General features: G+C 41.1%; 1 protein-coding gene across 4 annotated transcripts in view; it reads right to left on the minus strand.

The window, feature by feature from the left end:
- The window catches only part of SLC4A4 (solute carrier family 4 member 4), a 349,252-nt gene that overhangs the window by 257,256 nt on the left and 72,184 nt on the right, over positions 1 to 19,812 (minus strand). For all 4 annotated transcript variants that reach the window (XM_073600633.1, XM_073600617.1, XM_073600610.1 and 1 more), the window contains exon 2: positions 10,313 to 10,386. In XM_073600633.1, coding sequence (XP_073456734.1) covers positions 10,313 to 10,385 — 73 coding nt within the window. In that variant the 5' untranslated portion in view covers position 10,386. The remainder of the gene's footprint in view (positions 1 to 10,312; positions 10,387 to 19,812) is intronic.

Raw genomic sequence — 19,812 nt, forward strand, 5'->3', positions numbered from 1 at the left:
GGCATGAAAAGTGTCACCACAACGGGGAAGGGCAGGCTGCGCCTGTCCCCATATCCAACTAGCTATTTAACTATTTTGGGATGAGGTGCTGCATCTAATTGTACCATCTAGCCACAACCATATTTGACTACAGATACAAATCACACATGAAAGCTGCAATATAATTAACTTTCTCTTTTGTTTTGGCAATACATGTGAGTGTGTCAGTCGTTTACATAAAATAATCAACGTTGTGTTTTCAGTGCTGTGTGCACAGGAGTGCTACAGTTCATTGAGGGAACCATGAATGCCAACGTGTACTGTGACATACTGAAGCAGAGCATGATCCCCCCCCTTCAGGGACTGGGCCGCAGGGCAGTATTCCAACATGATAACGACCCCAAACACACCTCCAAGATGACCACTGCCTTGCTAAAGAAGCTGAGGGTAAAGGTGATGGACTGGCCAAGCAGTCTCCAGACCTAAACCCTATTGAGCATCTGTGTGGGCATCCTCAAATGGAAGGTGGAGGAGCGCAAGGTCTCTAACATCCACCAGCTCTGTGATGTCGTCATGGAGGAGTGGAAGAGGACTTCAGTGGCAACCTGTGAAGCTCTGGTGAACTCCATGCCCAAGAGGGTTAAGGTAGTGCTGGAAAATAATGTTGGCCACACAAAATATTGACATTTGGGCCCAATTTGGACATTTTCACTTTTGTTGCCAGCGGTTTAGACATTAATGGCTGTGTGTTGAGTTATTTTGAGGGGATAGTAAATTTACACTGTTACACAAGCTGTACTCTCATTACTTTACATTGTAGCAAAGTGTCATTTCTTCAGTGTTGTCACATGAAAAGATATAATAAAAATATATACAAAAAATGTGTCACTTTTGTGAGATACTGTATATATATCTATATATATCTATATATATATAGATATATATAGATCTATATATATCTATATAGATCTATATATATCTATATATAGATATATATAGATCTATATAGATATATAGATCTATATATAGATAGATATATAGATATATCTATCTATATATAGATATATATAACTATATATAGATAGATATATATATTCACCGTAGTTGGGGAAAGCAGCACCCAGTTCGTAGTCAGTGCAATGCAATCTGGTCCTCCCACCGACCTTATATACAAGAAAAATCCGGAGGATTGGTTCACTTGAAGTGCACCAATTCTCTGGATTTTTCTTGTATATATAATATATAATATATATATATATATATATATATATATATATATATATATATATATATATATTCCCTTTCCAACATACAGTATATGCAGTATCAGGGGTGGCTGGACCCTAATGCCCAGCTGCTGCAGATCACAAAACGGAATTTTAATTTGTGTTCGAACTTTACAGGTACCATTTGGAGATAAGTGCATACATAAAATCCTTAGATTTTTATAATTATCAATGTGTAAAATGCAATAGAAAATGCTATAAAAAGTTGATAAGCTGACAAGCTGATATAACATTGTTACATGTGCACATAAGTGTTACGTTCCATTGGGTATGATGAGCACCAGCAGCCTAGATATATATTTAATTACATCTCTTTCGTAACCATACAGTTAATCTGTGTCTAGTCGCTACATGGCGGGGTCATAACACTTATGTGTAAATGTAACAGTTATATCAGCTTGTAACTTTTTAACACATTGTATTACGTTTTACAAATAGATACTACCATATATACTTGAGTATAAGCCGAGTTTTCAGCACATTTTTTTTGTGCTGAAAATGCCCCCCTCGGCTTATACTGGAGTCAAGCACTTTTCTGCAGCGGAAAATTAAATTTTGCAAACCGAATTTGGGGCCCCGTATCTCTGGGCCACTTGGTGCTAGGAACCTCAAATTTGGTATGCAAACCCACTAGCACTACAACATATCCAAAGCTGGGGTTCCTAGCCCCAAGTGGCCCAGAGATACGGGGCCCCAAATTCAGTTCAGAAAATGTCATTCTCTGCTGCAGAAAAGTGCTTGACATTTTCCGAACTGACTTTGAGGCCCCGTATCTCGGGGCCACTTGGTGCTAGGAACCCCAGCTATGTTGTAGTGCTAGTTCCACTGGGTTTGCACACCAAATGTGGGGTTCCTAGCACCAAGTGGCCCCGAGATATGGGGCCCCAAAGTCAGTCAACTGTGTCCAACTGCAGCAATGCCGTTTCAGGACCCTTTGGGTCCAGAGACCCCAAATTTTGGCTGCAGCTAGAGGGCAACTAGGAACCCTTAACTATCGAGTTTGAAGTTCGGGGGACCTATGGCTGCAAATGGGCACAGTGAGGCTGCAAATGGGCATTGTTGACCCTCTTTTCCACTTACAGTAGCTGCGCATTTCTCACCCTCGTCTTATACTCGAGTCAATAAGTTTTCCCAGTTTTTTGTGGTAAAATTAGGTCCCTCGGCTTATATTCGGGTCGGATTATACTCGAGTATATACGGTAATACAAATCTAAGGATTTCATGTATGTATGTACTTATACCTTGTAAAGTTCAAACGTAAATTAGGATTCACTTTGAGATGAGTATACGGATGTGGTACTGGATGGGACCTTACTTATTTATATGTGGTCAGCTCACAGTCAACTATTGTCAACAGGACTCGGTAGTATGGTCTCCAAATGACATTAGCACTGTGCAGCCGATAACAGTGACGCATATTTGGGAGCCTCTCCTGTTGGACTTGAATATCACAGCCAAATTAAAGCACCAGTTCCCACTACCATAAAGGGATTTAAAAAAAAACAATAAAAAAACTTTAAAATGATTACGGTATAATCCTTTTGGGCATTTTTCTGTTTTTGAATGTGTAATGTTTGTGCCTGATAGCAGTACACCAGTCATTGGTGATATTGGGTAAAAGTGATTAAATCTATGCTGAACCCAGACCAATTGTCTAGTTAGTTATATTTGAAAAAGCAAGATGAACACATAAAGATGCATTTACCAAAGTCAAGCTGAGCAGTAACCACTTAATGGAATATGGATTTTTCATTACGTTGCCATTTCCAGAAACCATGATTTAATAATCAGTAATAAAATTATATGGCTTACAATGGAAGCATCTTCGCTGGAAATGACACTGCTGAGACCTTTAGGCTTATGAGTTAATATACCCAGGACTAATGGCAATTTATCGTTTTTTTTTTTTTTACTTATTTGTATCATATATAAGCTATGGATCTCATACACAGGAGCACCTGAAAGTGAAATCTATACATGGTACAATATAAATAGAGACCTTGCTAAACTAAGCTGTCTTTTCCTTACAATCGAGCATCTAATACCACAGTTGCAAAAAATCAAAACAAATCAAATTGCATAAATAAAACCAAATTTTCAAATTGCAAATGAGAAATCGGGAGGTTACTGTGTTGGAGGTTCCTGTGCATCTTAAACTGGCTATACACTGTTCTAAAATGTTCCTTCGACAGAAGTCAATCAAGCAATCGACTTCTGTTCAGTGGGATCAGCCACACATGGATCAAAATCCAGCCATTCCTTGCTGAACTAGCCAAATTACAACAGTGCATGGCTAGCTTCAGTGTTGTTAATACTGTATGTGAAAGAATGTTTAAGGCTAGGTGGTTCACACTACTGTACTGTAGAAATGCATGAAAACAAATACATGCATTCTGCATATTGGTGCTTTGTGGTGCCATTCATTGTTAGAGGCACACCAGTGCATCTTGCCAATAAGTGTGCGTGGCATTGCCCCACAACCTACTACCATGTGTTGTCCTGCACAGCATTTATGGTGCATTAGGCAGCCCCTTCAAATGAATAGGCTGCCTTTAAAACGCATGTTTTAATACAGAGTAACAGGGTGAACCTAGCCTATTGGCATGTCAGAAACTAGTACATTTATATGATTGACTGCTCTCCTTCCCATTTTACATATGGTATGTTAGTTATGACGATACATTAGCGAAGGTAGACAAGTAAAGCATGGCCAAAATGCTATAATACCAGTGATATTAAGTATAAAGCACATATTGTTGCTGTGTGGTTTCAAAGATCAATTTCAATCCTGGCAGCCCAATTAGGGGAGGTTATGTTTACAAGATTTAATAATTTCTGCTTATTTCTAAATGAAAAAAGTTCTACTATAAGATTCTCTGTGCCCCAGATCCAATTAATATTTCAACTGCTATAAACCGCAATAAAAAATAACTAGCAAAAATTCTATTGAATTTTTGTACACGACACGCATTAAGGATATTATTTGTCAGCATTTGATTTATGAATAACTGGGATGGATTCATAGCTTAAGCACCTTGGCTAAAAAGAAACTGCATGATTCAGCACTTTGCCTTGAGAAGGGACTTGGACCACTATTCAACATTGTATTAATGAAGATATCTGATATATACTGCTTACAATAAACATGTGTGATCTAGTTCTATTCTTTTCTGAGTTTGGTCAATAAGCATTTATTTATAAGAGCTTTTCAAGCCCAAATGAACTTGTAGTTTAAATCACAATTGAACCTTTGTTATTTATTACTTTATTAATTGATTCAGATTGCATAATATGAAGCAATTTTACTTTATTATACTGCTATGTGCTTCCGGCACATAGGAGAGTCCGACTGTGGCTCTCTCACCCTCACTTCTTTAGGGGGCTGACATTTCTCCTTCCTGGACACTTCTTCAATTACCAGCACTGATCATGGAGGGAGAGCACCGTTAACTAGTGAAGTGTTAAGTAGGGAAGGGTGTCAGACCGCTGAAGAGACTGGCAGCTGCTTTTTGTGCAAGAGCTGTAGTCCAACTCTCCTATGTGCTGGTAGCACAGGGTATTTTAAGGTAAGATTATGTGAAGGTGTAAAACAGCCCCATATTGATTACTGTATTTGCAGCCTAACTGAATTTCCATGTTCTCCCCCCCCAACCACCACCTCTAAGGTGCAAAAAAAAATTGATTGGTGATGATTGGAAAGCTCTAGCTCTAGCCAGTGTGGCAGATCTCTGCAAAGAGACCACTGCTTCCACACAGGCTGGCAGAGGACAGGTTTTTCTATTTAGGGTGCATTCATAGTGCAAGCTAAACGCATAGCAGCTGTCGGCTGCATTGCAGTGAGCTGAAGTGGCTGGGCAGTGTAATCCACGTTTCAGCACATCGGACCATTTACCTTTTTTTTATAGACTTTACCTGAAGTGCACAAAGTAACACTTCATTCATGTCTCTGCACAGCAGTGTGGTGACATGTGGTGCCTTCCAGTGCACTGCAGTAAAATGTCTGCATTTACCACAACTTGCCACACTGTACCTCCTGGCTGTGTTGGAAGTATAATCCAAAAAGAACAACCTCCTGCGCTCAACAGAATGTTAAGGAAAAGAGGATCTCCCCTCGAATCCAGAAGGTCTGTATATGTTTGAGTACATACTATATGTGTTGTGTATTTTTTTATAGCTGGGCAAAATCTAATAGAAGTCAAAATGTCCTGCTGCACCTTCATGATGAAGTCACTTGTGTCCTGCTGTATTCTTTCTTCTGCTTTTTAGGTCTCACTATTACTAATTAACCTGCCCTAAGGAATAATAAGCACCTCTGGTTAAGAAGATACTCATCACCTTCTAACACGTTACAAATAGTTCAATACCTGAAAACTGTGCTGAGTTGAGAGTATGGCTTGCTTCCATCAAGGCTTTTATTGGAAGGCCTAAAAAGAATCTGTGATTTGCCAATGCACAGAAAAGCAATAATAACACTTTTCTGCAGCCTATACTTACCACGCTACTCTATTCAGCTACCAAGAGTAAAAGGAATGCCATGTATAAGCTATAAGTTGATGGATTTGTGGCTTCCAGAAGGCTACAGTCTTTCCATATGACAGCGGTAATTATATGCAAGGAAGGGGTGTTTGGCAAACCTGATGCTCAGCCCTTAAGGAGCAAAACACAAGTTTGCTTGAAAGCCCAATTTAATCATTGTTTCCCCTAATTTTTTTGGAGTGGGGAAAGCCTAGAACTGTTTTGGAGTTTTTATTGCTGTTTTGTTCCCAATCTATTTGACAGGTGTCTAACAGAACAGGAGGTGAGGGGATATGTACCCAACCAGGACACATACAACAACAAAACTGTTTTTAGATGAGAGGAGAAGTGCTATAACCTCTGTTGGAGTTTTCAGCTGTCTGTGTCCACATTGGGAAGATCACCTTCTATTCCTGTATATGTAATAGGTTCCGGACAGCACAAGAAACAAGAGGATATCTTCCAAAAGGCACAAAGACAGCATTTATAACTGACAGACTAATCCATGAAGTATTAGTTAGAGCTGGGCTTTAATTTCTTACAGTAGAGACATAACACAGCAGATATAGGGGTTTATTTACTAAAGGCAAATCCACTTTGCACTGCAAGTGCACTTGGAAGTACAGTCACTGTAGATCTGAGGGGGACATGCAAGAAAAAAAAAAAACAGCATTTTTGCTTGTACATGATTGGATGATAAAATCAGCAAAGCTTTCCCTCATTTCGATCTTCCCCTCGGATCTACAGTGACTGCACTTCCAAGTGCACTTGTAGTGCAAAGTGGATTTGTCTTTCGTAAATAACCCCCCCTGTCTTCATTTAGAAAGACAACTGCTGGAATTTCTTAGCAGATGCTGACATTATCAAGACTTTGAAGTTCATCCATATCTGAACTTGTGTGTGTGTGTTTTGGTTCTTTACATCTAATCACTCTAAATATCTTCTATATCTTTATCTGGTCCAGCTTACAAGTATTATGAAAAGCTGAAAGACAGCTTTTCACCAAGATCTTTCTTGTATTTAAACAGTAAATCTGCTTTATCTCATTCTTAAGAAAATTGTCACTGCCAGTATCTAGACTAGAATATGAACAGTCAACCAGTGCAAATCTGTGAGCTTAGTGCTAGGCATGTAGGATACCATAGCTACATTTTCCCAAAGAAAATTAAAGCAGCCATACATGGATCGAAATTACGCCAGTTCAGCAGAGGCCGGATGCATTTCGATCAATGTATGGAAGCCCTGGTTGTACACAAGCTTCCAATCAGGCTTACCTGTAGGTACAGGCAGTCCCTGGGTACAAACAAGATAGGGTCTGTAGGTTTGTTCTTAAGTTGAATTTGTTTGTAAGTCGGAACAGCTACATTTTTTAAGTGTAGCTCCATCCAAACAAATTTCTATGTTTTTTGGATAACATAGCGAAGGGTTAACACCCCTGTAACATTTGTTTTGCTGTCTGTGCCCCTGTTCAAAAGATTTCACCTCCCTTTCTGTCCCTATGACAATAGGATTTTGAAAATTTGGGGTTGTTGTGGAAACAAGGAATTGTGATAAAGCTTCAGTAGAGACACCTTTTCCCATGATAACTCTTCCAGGAGTGAATTTCCCTTCCTAGTGGTAGATTTCCTTTCACTTCCTGTTGTCTCCCTCTATTTGTAAGTAGGAGTAGCTTGTAAGTCGGATGTTTGTAATCCGGGGACCGCTTGTACAATTAATATCTCTTAAACGTGCATGGTTTAAGAGGTATTCACATCGGCAGTAGCCAGTGATGTCACCCGCGCATTCGCAGTGATGCTTTGCATTCAGGGCGCACAGTATGCCATTGAATGCAGATTGCTGTGACGTGGCCAGGGCTCCCACACGGACGTGTGGGAGTGATGTCATCACGGCTCCTGCCATTAAAACGGCTGGAGCCCACGAACCTGGAAGGAATAGCGGGTGAAGATGGAACTGCCAGGGTTCTGTGACAGCGCTGTGCTGGAGAGCTCTATGTGCAGGTAAGTGTGTCATAATGTGCTAGTATGTTGTGCAGGCTCAGACCTGCAGGGGGGCCCATTTTTCTCTATTTTTGGAGGTTTACTATCGCTTTAACTTGTGTACAACCAGCCTGTCAGGTTTTTCTCAAATGATTAGTGCTGCTGGCTAGTTCTGTTGGCAGAGAAGACTCCCACACCCCCCGCCAGCAGAACACAATAGCGCTGTGGGAGAGATTCCCCCATCAACACTGACTGTGTTGTTGAGGGAACCAAGCAATTTTCTTTCCGTCCACATGTGGTGGAAGAAAAGAAAATTGTATAATATATGGCCTGCCTTAGTAAGACCTCTTACACACAGGCATTTGAGCTCATGCAATGTAAAATTCAGCATACTTTCCTGCTCAGGAAGCGCTGCATACGGCTACCCATTTTTGTATGTGTGCAGCTGCACTCGGGTATATGCTAGTACTTGCGGAAACACAAGTATACCATTTGCACATATGCAAAAAATAGAAAATGCAATGCTTTACACATGTTTACTCAAGCGCCGACATATACCTAAGTACAACCTAGCAGAGTCATTCATGTCTATGAGCGGCTGAACGTAGCACCTGGGCTCCCTGGGCGGTGGAAATATGCCAGAAATTATGTTGCACATGCTCACGTGCCTGTGTGCAAGAGGTTTATAAATGAAACTAAGATCATGGACCCATTAAATTGCAGCAGTCACTATAACAGGATTAGTCTCTACTTTTTGGCCCAGAGACACTAAAATTTTCATCCAGTCTTTAAATGATTGCCTTTGTTATTTTGAAAAACCAACATAAAGGAAAAGTAGTGGTAATAAAAAAAAAAAAACACTTTTGTGGGTTAAACCAATTTTTTTTTTTTTTCATTCTTTGTGGTCTGTGTACTTGAGAGCGTGGTAGGCATGTGTCCTTCACCTACATGCTTGCTAAAAGGTATCACTGTAAGAAAGTTGGTTGGAATAGCACAAATTAGATCTCAATAATACCAATAAACAACTTTGCTTAGTTTCTGATGATGAAAAGCCAGCTAATATACTAACTTCCTTTTAAACCAAAATCAGGATAGTTATTTGTCCATGCTTTATGATTTCTTGAAATTCAGAGGGAGCTATTCATATTTACAATGCTGACAATGATAATGTGTTCTTCCTTAAGTATTTATAGTAACTGCAAGCATGGCGACAATGAAAACTCCAAATGTTTGACAGCTATCAAGGAGCAATAGACTGCGGAAAAAAATGATATGTCAAATATTTCAGTTTACGAGAAGAACCTTTTCCATGATTGTAAATGCTACGGGCAGTTCCGTGCAATGCACAAAAGGTAACTTTTTAAGGTATAGTAACTGTTTGTTTGAATTATTTGTTTTAATAAAAATCAAATATTTGGGTGAGCAATATAGATTGGTAACTCACCTCTCACAGTCTACTTGTGTTTACTGTGCGATTCTTACTCCATACGTTATCAGTTACACTTATCCTCATAGATCTAAAGGTGTAAACGGACACAAGTCCATTTAAATCTGCCGCTCCATAGAGGAGAATTGAGGATCTGATCGGGTCTGCCTGAAAAATGGACAGGTGGACCCGATCGGACCTCTCATGTGAAAGAGTCCTTCAGATGGATGCTGGGAGAAAAGTTCTGATGTGATAACTGCCCGTCCGTGAGCTGACATGTAAAAGAAGAATGTTCTCGCCCTGTCACATGGGAGCGAGTAAGCTCAATAAAAGCTGCTGTAATAACTTCAGGGGTTAATCTCACGTGTGATAGGAAAGAGTATTTCCATTTCACCTCCACATGTACACATCACAGCAATTTGGCCCTTTCTATGGTAATCATTTTCTAATCAAAAGTACTAGGTACATAAGCATCATTCTATTATCACCATAATATGAACTAATGCAAGAAGTAGCTAAATAATCATCTCAGTAAAAAACAGATGGGCATTTATAAAACTAGGGATAAGTATCAAACAATTCACATGCATTTTGATAGAGCTTACACAAACATGCAAATATGCTTCCTTTTTTAAATTGCCTAATTTTCAACCTCTGAGTTTAAGGCCTTTTGCACATGTGTGAAAAAACAAAGTTACATTTGAAGCTTTGTAACGTTTTCATTTACGGATCTGAACAGAAGCGCATGGAACAATGCACACATCAGCATTAAGATCCATCATGCAGCTAAGCTTTCAGAGACATTGAAAAAAAAAATATAGGAAAGTTTACATTTGAGTGTAGTAATTTACATGTATACGATAGCACGTATGTGTGTAAATTGTAACAATGACAGCTAGAAGAGGATGAAGAATTATGCACCAATACGCATGTTTACACACCTTTACTTGTATTATATGCAAAGACTTGTGTTTTTTACTCAGGATCGTTCTGTCAGCCTCTGACAGCAAGATCATGCGTATAATGATTACGTCCGTGTGCAAGAGGCCTTATGAATGTCACTCTGTATATTACAGCAAGCCATAATAAAATAAAAGCAACAAGTGTACATATGACATTGAGTATCTTACCTTCCACCTCTTCTTCATCACACACATGCTTCAGGAAGGAAGCCCCTCTGTCCAGAACTGCCTCATCCTCCATCCTGTAGTAGTAAAAGAGAAAGAAAGAGTGCTCAGACCTCTCCTGGAGTGAGCTGCTTGACAAGCCCCTACTCTTAGGCAGGTACACCTGGGCACCGCTGTTCATATTATTAGAGGGGGCCTCCCCTTTTGTTCTGGTCTCGGAACTCTGTTCAGTTAAATGGCTGTGTAATTAGGATGGCCGGTGTGGCTAGAATCCCCGAGCATTAGTGCTGACAGGAGCAGTAATATTGTATTCCAGGTCTGAAGACATTTATTCCTTATTATAGGGCAAGTAGAAGGCATTTTGCCTTAGATCTTGCAAGGGATCCATGGTCCCTTCATGGAGCAGATCCCTGTAAAGCAGGGGGCATGACAGGTACAGACAAGCAGACACACACATACTATAAGAAGCCCTGGCTTACTGGAGCCTCTTAATTCTTCTCTGTTGAGAAGCAAGCTTTGTGTCACATGCTGGGATGACAGAAAGCTGACATTTGAGGATTATTCAGAGCTCCTCCAGCCACCATACTTACAAGAGCTAGACATCCATGCACACTGGCAGCTATTTGTCACTCATACTTACACTTTTTATGTGCAGTCAAAAGTCTCAGAGTAGATGGAGAATCTCACATATAGATCTGTTTCTGTGTTGTGCTCACATGCTACATCCCTTTTTTCGTTTTATATACAGTAGATACTCTGAAGCCTGCTTTTCCTATTTGATCAATCTGAGTTGCCTGAAGTAGATGTATTTTGCTGAAGCAATGTGCATCATAAACAACTGCCATGTCTTTTTAATAAGGAACCTTTAGGGTTTGTTTTACTAATCCTGGAGATAACTAAATCTGCTGCAGCTCTGCATAGAAACCAATCAGCTTCCATTTTTTGTTTTTGTTTTTGTCAAAGCTTAAAGGGGTTGTAAACCTTCGTGTTTTTTCACCTTAATACATCCTATGCATTAAGGTGAAAAAACACCTGGCAGTGACCGGCCCCCAGCCCCCCGTTTTACTTACCTGAGCCCTCAAACTTGACCCACGGTTCTCAGCTGTTGATTGGATAGATTGATAGCAGCGCAGCTCCCGCTCCTGTTAATCAAATCCAATGATGTGGGGGGCGGGGCCGAGTCCTGCATTCGGTGTCAATGGACACCGAATGCTGGACTTGGGAGCGCGCCCACAAGGTAACCCCCGGGAGAGCACTTCTCCCAAGGGGTTATCCGATGTGGGGAGGAGCCGCGAGAGCCGCCGAGGGACCCAAGAGGACGAGGCTGCACAGTGGAGGTAAGTATGATATGTTTGTTATTTTTTTTTTTTAAACAAACCCTTACAATCACTTTAATTGCACAAGCTGAAGTTAGAAGCTGATTGGCTACTATAAACTGCTGCACCAGATCTCCAGTTTTAGTAAATCAACACCATTTTTTTACTTTTCCTGCATTTTATTGCATCTCAGTACTGCTGATCTTCTGTAGCTTCCTTGCAGCCTTCTCCTTTCTACATATATGCACTCCAGCAATAGCTTAATGGCATTATTTAGGGTAGGTTTCCTGATGGTGACATCAATTGACCACACCTGTGTAATGCATGCTGAAATGGCCACATGTAGTCTCCAACGAAAACTTGTGGAACATGGTGCACAATTGGGAGATTGGGACAGAATGAAATCAGCCGCAAGCGACTGAACATGGACTTTCATGGCAGGCTAACCAAGTATTAGTTTTAATAAAATCTGCTGATTTAAAGTGGAATTCCAGGCACCACCTAACTGATCTTAAAAATGCTCCCCCCCCCCCCCCCCCCCACTACCTATTCTGACTAACCTTTGTAAGAACGATCTGTATACTTACATATCTTCAGGCCGCTCTGGTTTGGTCATGTTATCTTGCTCCCCTGTGTCAGCCAGGCTGCAGGGAAGAGGAGGAAGAGCCAACAACAGATGGGGCATTGAAGCCCATGGGTGACATCACTGCTGCAGGTTCTACTAGCCGTTGTTGGAGCACTCCTCTCCCCTGCAACCATGCTGGCTATCATAGGGGAGATCACGTGATCGGACTGGAGCAGCCTGAAAAAAGGTAAGTATGTAGATCTTTTATACACAGGTTAGTCAAAATAGGTGTTAGGAGGGGGAAAGGAGCTTTTTAAAGATAAATTAGGTGGTACCTGGAATTCCACTTTAAATATACTGAAAATGACTTTTTACAATACAATATTTAGGGTATGTTTATAGGAGGTTTAATTGATTGGGTCGTCAATTTTAATATGTGTGAAAAAAATTAAAAACAGCATGTGGTTATAAAAAAACATGTTCCAAGAGAAATAGAGAGGCTGTGATTTCTGGTTTATCCTCCTGAAAATAGTATTTACCAGTCTGTCATGCTGATCCAATTGCTTTAATAGTTCAGTTACTGATCTGAAACACATTTTTGTACTCTCAGCAAAGATTTCTCTAAAATGATGTCAGCAATTCAGATCCATTTTTCTAACCCGTGTTAATACCTAATGCTATGAAATTTATGCAATGGAAATACCATTTATTATACATCCTGTTCTGTTTGTAAGGCCTCTTTAGTATCTATTCCATCCAAGTAGAAATATTCCTATTTCACTCATTGCCAATGAGGAAGTGATGACACAACTATCTACTGTTATCAACAGATGTCTACATAGCTCACATAAATGTGATAGACCTTATTTTCTAGAACATGTGAAAGATGAGCTGTTCAGTGTTGCTCTTCAGGTCAGAACTATCATATTTCATATGCTTAAGTTCCTACAGCAACCAGCAAAAGTTAAATCTTCCCATAAGGAAGAACAACTGTACAGCCTGTGCTAACATAAAACCAACGTAGATTATAACTAATATAGAGCTGGACCTTAATGCAAAAAAGGATAATGCCTAAGTCAGAGTTTCCACCTCCGGCATACAGACTTGTCCTTCCCCAGTGATATCCCACCTCCAGCATACAGACTGATCCTTCCCCAATGAGATCCCAGCTCCAGAATACAGGCTTGTCCTTACCCATTGGGATTCCATCTCCAGCATACAGACTGGTCCTTCCCCAGTGATATCCCACCTCCAGCATACAGACTGATCCTTACCCAGTGAGATCCCAGCTTCAGAATACAGGCTTGTCCTTACCCATTGGGATTCCATCTCCAGCATACAGACTGGTCCTTCCCCAGTGATATCCCACCTCCAGCATACAGACTGATCCTTCCCCAATGAGATCCCAGCTCCAGAATACAGGCTTGTCCTTACCCATTGGGATTCCATCTCCAGCATACTGACTGGTCCTTCCCCAGTGATATCCCACCTCCAGCATACAGACTGATCCTTACCCAGTGAGATCCCAGCTTCAGAATACAGGCTTGTCCTTACCCATTGGGATTCCATCTCCAGCATACAGACTGGTCCTTCCCCAGTGATATCCCACCTCCAGCATACAGACTGATCCTTCCCCAATGAGATCCCAGCTCCAGAATACAGGCTTGTTCTTACCCAGTGGGAACCTACCTTTAGCATACAGACTGGTCCTTCCCCAGTGATATCCCAGCTCTTGCATAAAAGCTGATCCTTCTGTAGTGAGATCCCTACTCCAGCATACAGACCGGTCCTCGCCCAGGGCAGAGGACCAAAATCTTTAAGCCAATCAGTTAAGAGAACACCAGAAGGAATGTGAAACCCTAACCAATTCAGCTTTTAGTAACAATATAATCACTAAAATGAAAAAAAGAATTTTAACAGTTACCCATCCTACCCAACCTTCTTTTATAATTACCAAAAATCTTTAAAACCCTCGAAGACTTCCCAGGTTTCCAATCATTTCAAGAATTGATTCATTCTACTGTATGGGCACCTGTAAGTGTAGGGTCCAGGAAGTGGCGGTGCAATGCGCATTTAAGTGTGTCGCACTATGTCCTTAATTTTTTTTCAACTTTATTGAAATGTTAAAATGGCATTTCATTCATTCTTATGCACCAAAGCTTAGCTACGATGCATGGAAACAGACTGCACACAAAGCGTTCAGGTGAGCTCCAGTGAGTTGCCATAAAAATGCAATGTGAACACTGTGCACATAGAAAACGGTTGTTTTCTAATGCCCTTGCAGATACCTATGTTTTTCTAGTGCAGGAAAACATAAATCTCTGCACAAGTGTGAATGAGCCTTTACATCAAGGTCTTCAGCCCCTCCTTCACATCACAGTCTCTGCCTTTACATCCTTCCTAGACCCCCCCTTCACATCACACCCCCCCCCCTTTTACATCACAGACCACCTTCAGGCTAGGTTCACACTGTTTCGGGTGGTAGCAGGAGCTGGACAGTGTGTAAATTGCTCCTATTTCCGTGCCCACAACCACCTGCAGCTACCCCCACAGTGCGTTTTCTGGTGTGAGAAATCACATGGGGCAAAAGCACCATGCGATTTCCCAGCAGCTGCATATTTAAAATGGTGCAGGAACCTTTTCCCTGAGTTTCCTGCAGGTACAGCAGCCCATTGTACTGAAAGGGCTGCTATGCCCGTGCAAATGCTAAGGTGTGAACCTAGCATTACATCAGAGTCCCCCAGCCCTTTAAACCAGTGCCCCAGTGCCCTCAGTGCTCCCATCTTTACATCATAGTCTCCCCCTCCACACTGCAGTCCTTACTTCATATTGCATGCTCCTGTCCCTTTCTTCACAATACTCCCTTCATACCAAAGTCCCCTTCACATCACAGCAACCACCAGGCTTCTTTACTGTCCTACCTTAGACACAGAAAAACAAGAAAAATAGCCCTGGGACTTTAGATGAGGTGAGAGAGGTTTAGCCAATGTCCACAGTGAACACTGAGACAAAATCAATTTATTCATTTCAAAATGTTATGTAACGGAGCGGTAACAACAATGATTGTGAGTTACCAGGCATAATAGCCAATGTACACAACACAGATGAACGTAAATATACAAAGATTTATTACAAATGTTATACATCAATGAGCAACAATAAAACTTGAAAGTTGCTGGGTCAATAAGTACACATACAAAATAAGATGATAAAATGTACATACATGTGGACAGGGTTGGAGGCGCAGCAGGTCTGAATAGTGGGCAGGACTTTTCATGATAAAGGCAGGTGAATGGTTGCTTGGACTACACCCTACGACTAGCAACCAATCAGCGGCTAATTGATTTGAAAAGTCCCGCCCTCTACTCAGACCTACCATGCCTACAATCTTTTGCCCTTCCTCAAGAATGACAGCAGCAGGCAGGCAGAGGGGTGAGGACACTCAGGCATCTATTTGGTGAGGCTATGGCCCGGATAGGACTGTTACTCGGTCCGCATCCAGACAGCAATCCACCATTTAGTAATGCCTGCTCTAGATATTACTTAAATACACACAGATATAGAACACAGCTTTTGTCTAAAGGCCGTTTCAAATTAACTTTCTTCAAAACCTCCTTTGACCCAAAAAAAAAAATTATCTTGGACAGCTTTGAATATATTCCAATCACAATACATTTTTTTCCGTCAAGATTACATACAGATAAAAGGCAGAGCCACAGTGATGAAATTCACACCCAGTTATGTAGATCTAACAATGGACTACCTTGAAAACAGACACAGAGTACACCTCTAATACATTTTTTTTATTTTAGATACAGTGATGATCTACTCATACTATTTGGGAAGACAACCCTAACGCAATTCCAGAATGCATTCAATAACTTAAGGATCACTTAAGTTTACTAGCCATGCAGATCTAGTAAAATCATTAGATTTTCTTGATCTCCAACTTTACATCACTGAAAATGTATCGATTTAATCTAGAACGCTCTTTAAGCCCTCGTTCACACTAAACACGGCTTTGAAATCACACGATTTCAAAGCAGCATTTCAGTCTCAAAGTCACCAAAAACAGTGCAGGAACTACTTTTGGAAATCAGTGCGGTGCTGAAAAGTCGGCGTCGCACCGATTGGGGCGCTCCAATTGCCAGCAATAGGCTCCGATTTAAGATGCGATTTGACCAATCAAATTGCATGTCAAATCGCACCGATGTGAACAGGCGCTAAGAAAGTGGACACAAACAGTTACATTGATTTTGGAAGCAGACACTAAAAGTTGGAAAATGAGTGAACCATACAGTCATTTCCAAAGAACACAGAAAAATTGCACTACCTTAGATGATTTTGATAGACTGTCTTATCTTCTTGCAATTAAATTTAAAAAAAAAACACTACCCAAAAACCTGATTAAAAACTCCAGGGAAAAAGCAAGGAAACAAAACAGAGAACCCCAATCATTCCAAAAACTTAGGACCAATGAGACACTCCAGGAACACAATACAAACTTCATAACCAGATATCACATGAACTACAGAAAAATAAAAAGATGGCACATTTTGTGTAGTGATCCTTGCCTCCAACAAATCCTTCCAAGTAAACTACTTTAACAGTTTTTAGAAGAGCAAAAACAATCTGTGTCTAGCAGACTAAAGACATCAAAAAAGGAAGGTATAAGCAAACAAGTGGAGCTACACCATAAACCATCCTGGGGTCATTGCTATACATACAAAAAGTAGATCGAACAACTCAGGAGGAACATCATCAAAAGATTTATACCTATACAGCAAATACCACGTTTCATGAAATATGACAGGTTCAGAAAATCAAAGCTCAACCCCAACTACAAAAATACCTATGCAGAGGGGCTCTCCCTGGCTTCATCAGATTAAATGCTCCTTTCAGTCTAGGGTACCTTAAAAAAGTTTTAGTTACCTTATCTCTCCTTCCCTCCTCCCTGACGGTGCTTTTCTCTCTACTCCCACACTCCTGGGTGAGCTCTTGGTGCCCCCACTTACAATGCAGAACTGCTGGTTGTGCATTATGCATGATGACATCAGAGTGTAACTGACAGACAGTGTTGAAGAGAAGCAGCTTTGGGGGACCGGTCCTGTAAAGAGCAGGAAGCCTGAGGAAGCGAAATAGGGTAAGCAAAATTGTGTTTCTAAGGACATTTACCCCTGTTGCTTTGTAATTTTCCCTAGACTACAGCTTTAAAAGCTAAGGAGTCCCTTTTTTTTAAGTTCAAAACATTACACTCTGGCGAACTAAGTGTGATAACAAAATCAAAAAATTAGGGGTTGTTGGGGGACGGTAAAGAATGGTGGATGAGTCACATACTGCCCCTTTACTCCTTCCTTTACGCTGCAAAAGCAATTGGATGAGCGTATATATAATATAGCACGCTGTGGCAAAAATGATCCCCAGTGTCATGTCTTGTGCGCAATGCAACTGGTTGCAGAGTGGTGGTGTTAAAGAAGGTCTGTTAAACGCTTCTGAAAATTGATCCAGCTGATCAGCTAAGAGCCTAAAGCCTAGTACACGCTACTAGTTTTTTTTTTCGTTCAAGACAGCGAACTAAAGGAAAAAAAACTGAAGAGCTTGGGAGGAGCCGTTGTACTAACTATCTGATGTTAGTAGAGCAATCTCCCCACTGAGCTATTGTGTTCTGACAGGGGGCCGGTCTCCATGCCAGAACACACCGCTCAGCGCTCTCAACCGCGGCTGAGAGCGCTGATTGGATGCTAATCGGCAGACCATTTTCGGTTCTGCCCCTTCGACAGAAAGCGACCAAACGCCTAACTTTTGTTGGACCAGCTGAAGTACACACGACATTCAGCCCATGTGTACTAGACTTTATACCCATTTTGTCCTCCAATATAGATTCCACCTCACATTGTTATGTGGTGTATACAATCATTCCAGTATAGTTTAGGCAAACCCTTTACACAAATCATCTCTATGGTTCTATCCAGTCAGAGATTAAAAGTGGATGTAAACCCGAAAAAAAAAAAATTAATTAAGGCTTGCACCTTGTACATTATAGGTTTTTATGTCATCTGTGCCCAGTCTTGCCACGAAGAGTTAATCCAGGTCTGAGCAATCCTCTTATATTTTTTCAGTAAGATAAAAACTGACACACAGAGAAATACAGTTCTTCCCCCTTGCTGTGAGTGACAGGTGATTTACATATCTCATGCACGACCCTGAGAGACATTCTGTGTACTTCAGGATACTTGTACTTGGCTGCTCCACACCTCAGCATGATTGGGTCATGTGGTGACTTTTCTGGGTTTTGACTGGACGTTAGTGATCATAGCAGAAGTTCAGTGTAAGAAATACACAGGAGAAAATTCATGTTGACAAGGAGAGTGTAGAGGTCGGCGGGGAGTCTACTGACATCACGACTCCACCCACCGAGCTCCAGACAACAGACCCACCCGCAGAATCTGCAGTTTTTCGGGTCTCATAACAGACAGAGGGGAGACATTTGACAGGTAAAGATACATACAGGAGGAATGTATATCCTTATAGATAACCACTATGGTAGTAGTTTGAAAAGGATGAGAGTGGGTTTACATCCACTTTAATCCCTTCTTCACATGATCTAGTTTTATGCTTCACATTTTTATTTCAGGTACTGCTTTCCCCTTGTTCGGAAACTACCTCAGTCTTTGGTGTAGACATTCTTTGCTGTATTGCTTAACACATTTTTTCCTCAGTAAAAACAATCTACAGATTAAGCAATCCATTTGCTGTAATTATCACTAGTTCCATTCATTTACAGGTTTACCCTTGTTATCTAATTAATGTTTCACTGTTGCAGATAATTTTTTCTATTTATTTTAAAGAAAATCTATGGTCATAGCAACACTTTCATTTTATAATATCAGCATTGTAATAGTAATACAAACAATAGTTATATTTGACAATGCAATATAAGCTTACTTCAAAAATCTCCTTTCATGATGTGAGTGCTGTCTGTCCACTGGCCATCTCTTTTCACAACTTCCTGGATTCCCTGCATGCTTTCTCATCTTCTCCTCTACTATTTACTTTAAATTTCTAAGGACCACATATCCCATGGTACCTTACTGCCTGCAAGCTGTGGTTCCCGTACTGACTCTGCTCCCTAAAACTCCTACTCTCAGCACTTCTGTAGTTCAGATCAGAAGGCAGACTCTGTGACACATTAGTACCTACTCACAGGGCATAGTAAATGTGTGGGGATAAAGTGTTATTCCTACAATAAAATCCTTAAAGCGGTGTTCCGTCCAAAAAAAAAAATTAAAAGCCAGCAGCTACACATACTGCAGCTGCTGGCTTTTAACAACAGGACACTTACCTGTCCTGGAGTCCAGCGATGTCAGCACTGCAGCTGATATTTCCATCAACTGTTGGGTGCTGCCGCTGCCATTGTGGGTAAGGGTACCCGGCAGTGTAGCCTTACGGCTTCACACCGTGAACCCTACTGCGCATGTGCGACGACCCGCTCCTCTCTCCTATTGGCCCGGCGACAGGGAGAGGAGGAGGAGGGAGCCCCGCGATGATGTCGTGGACCATGGCCCGGACTCACGGAAGTGGGAACAGGATACCTGTCAAAGACAGGTATCTTGTCCCCCCTG

The sequence above is a fragment of the Aquarana catesbeiana genome, linkage group LG01 (genome assembly GCF_042186555.1).
Source record: "Aquarana catesbeiana isolate 2022-GZ linkage group LG01, ASM4218655v1, whole genome shotgun sequence".
NCBI lineage: Eukaryota > Metazoa > Chordata > Amphibia > Anura > Ranidae > Aquarana > Aquarana catesbeiana.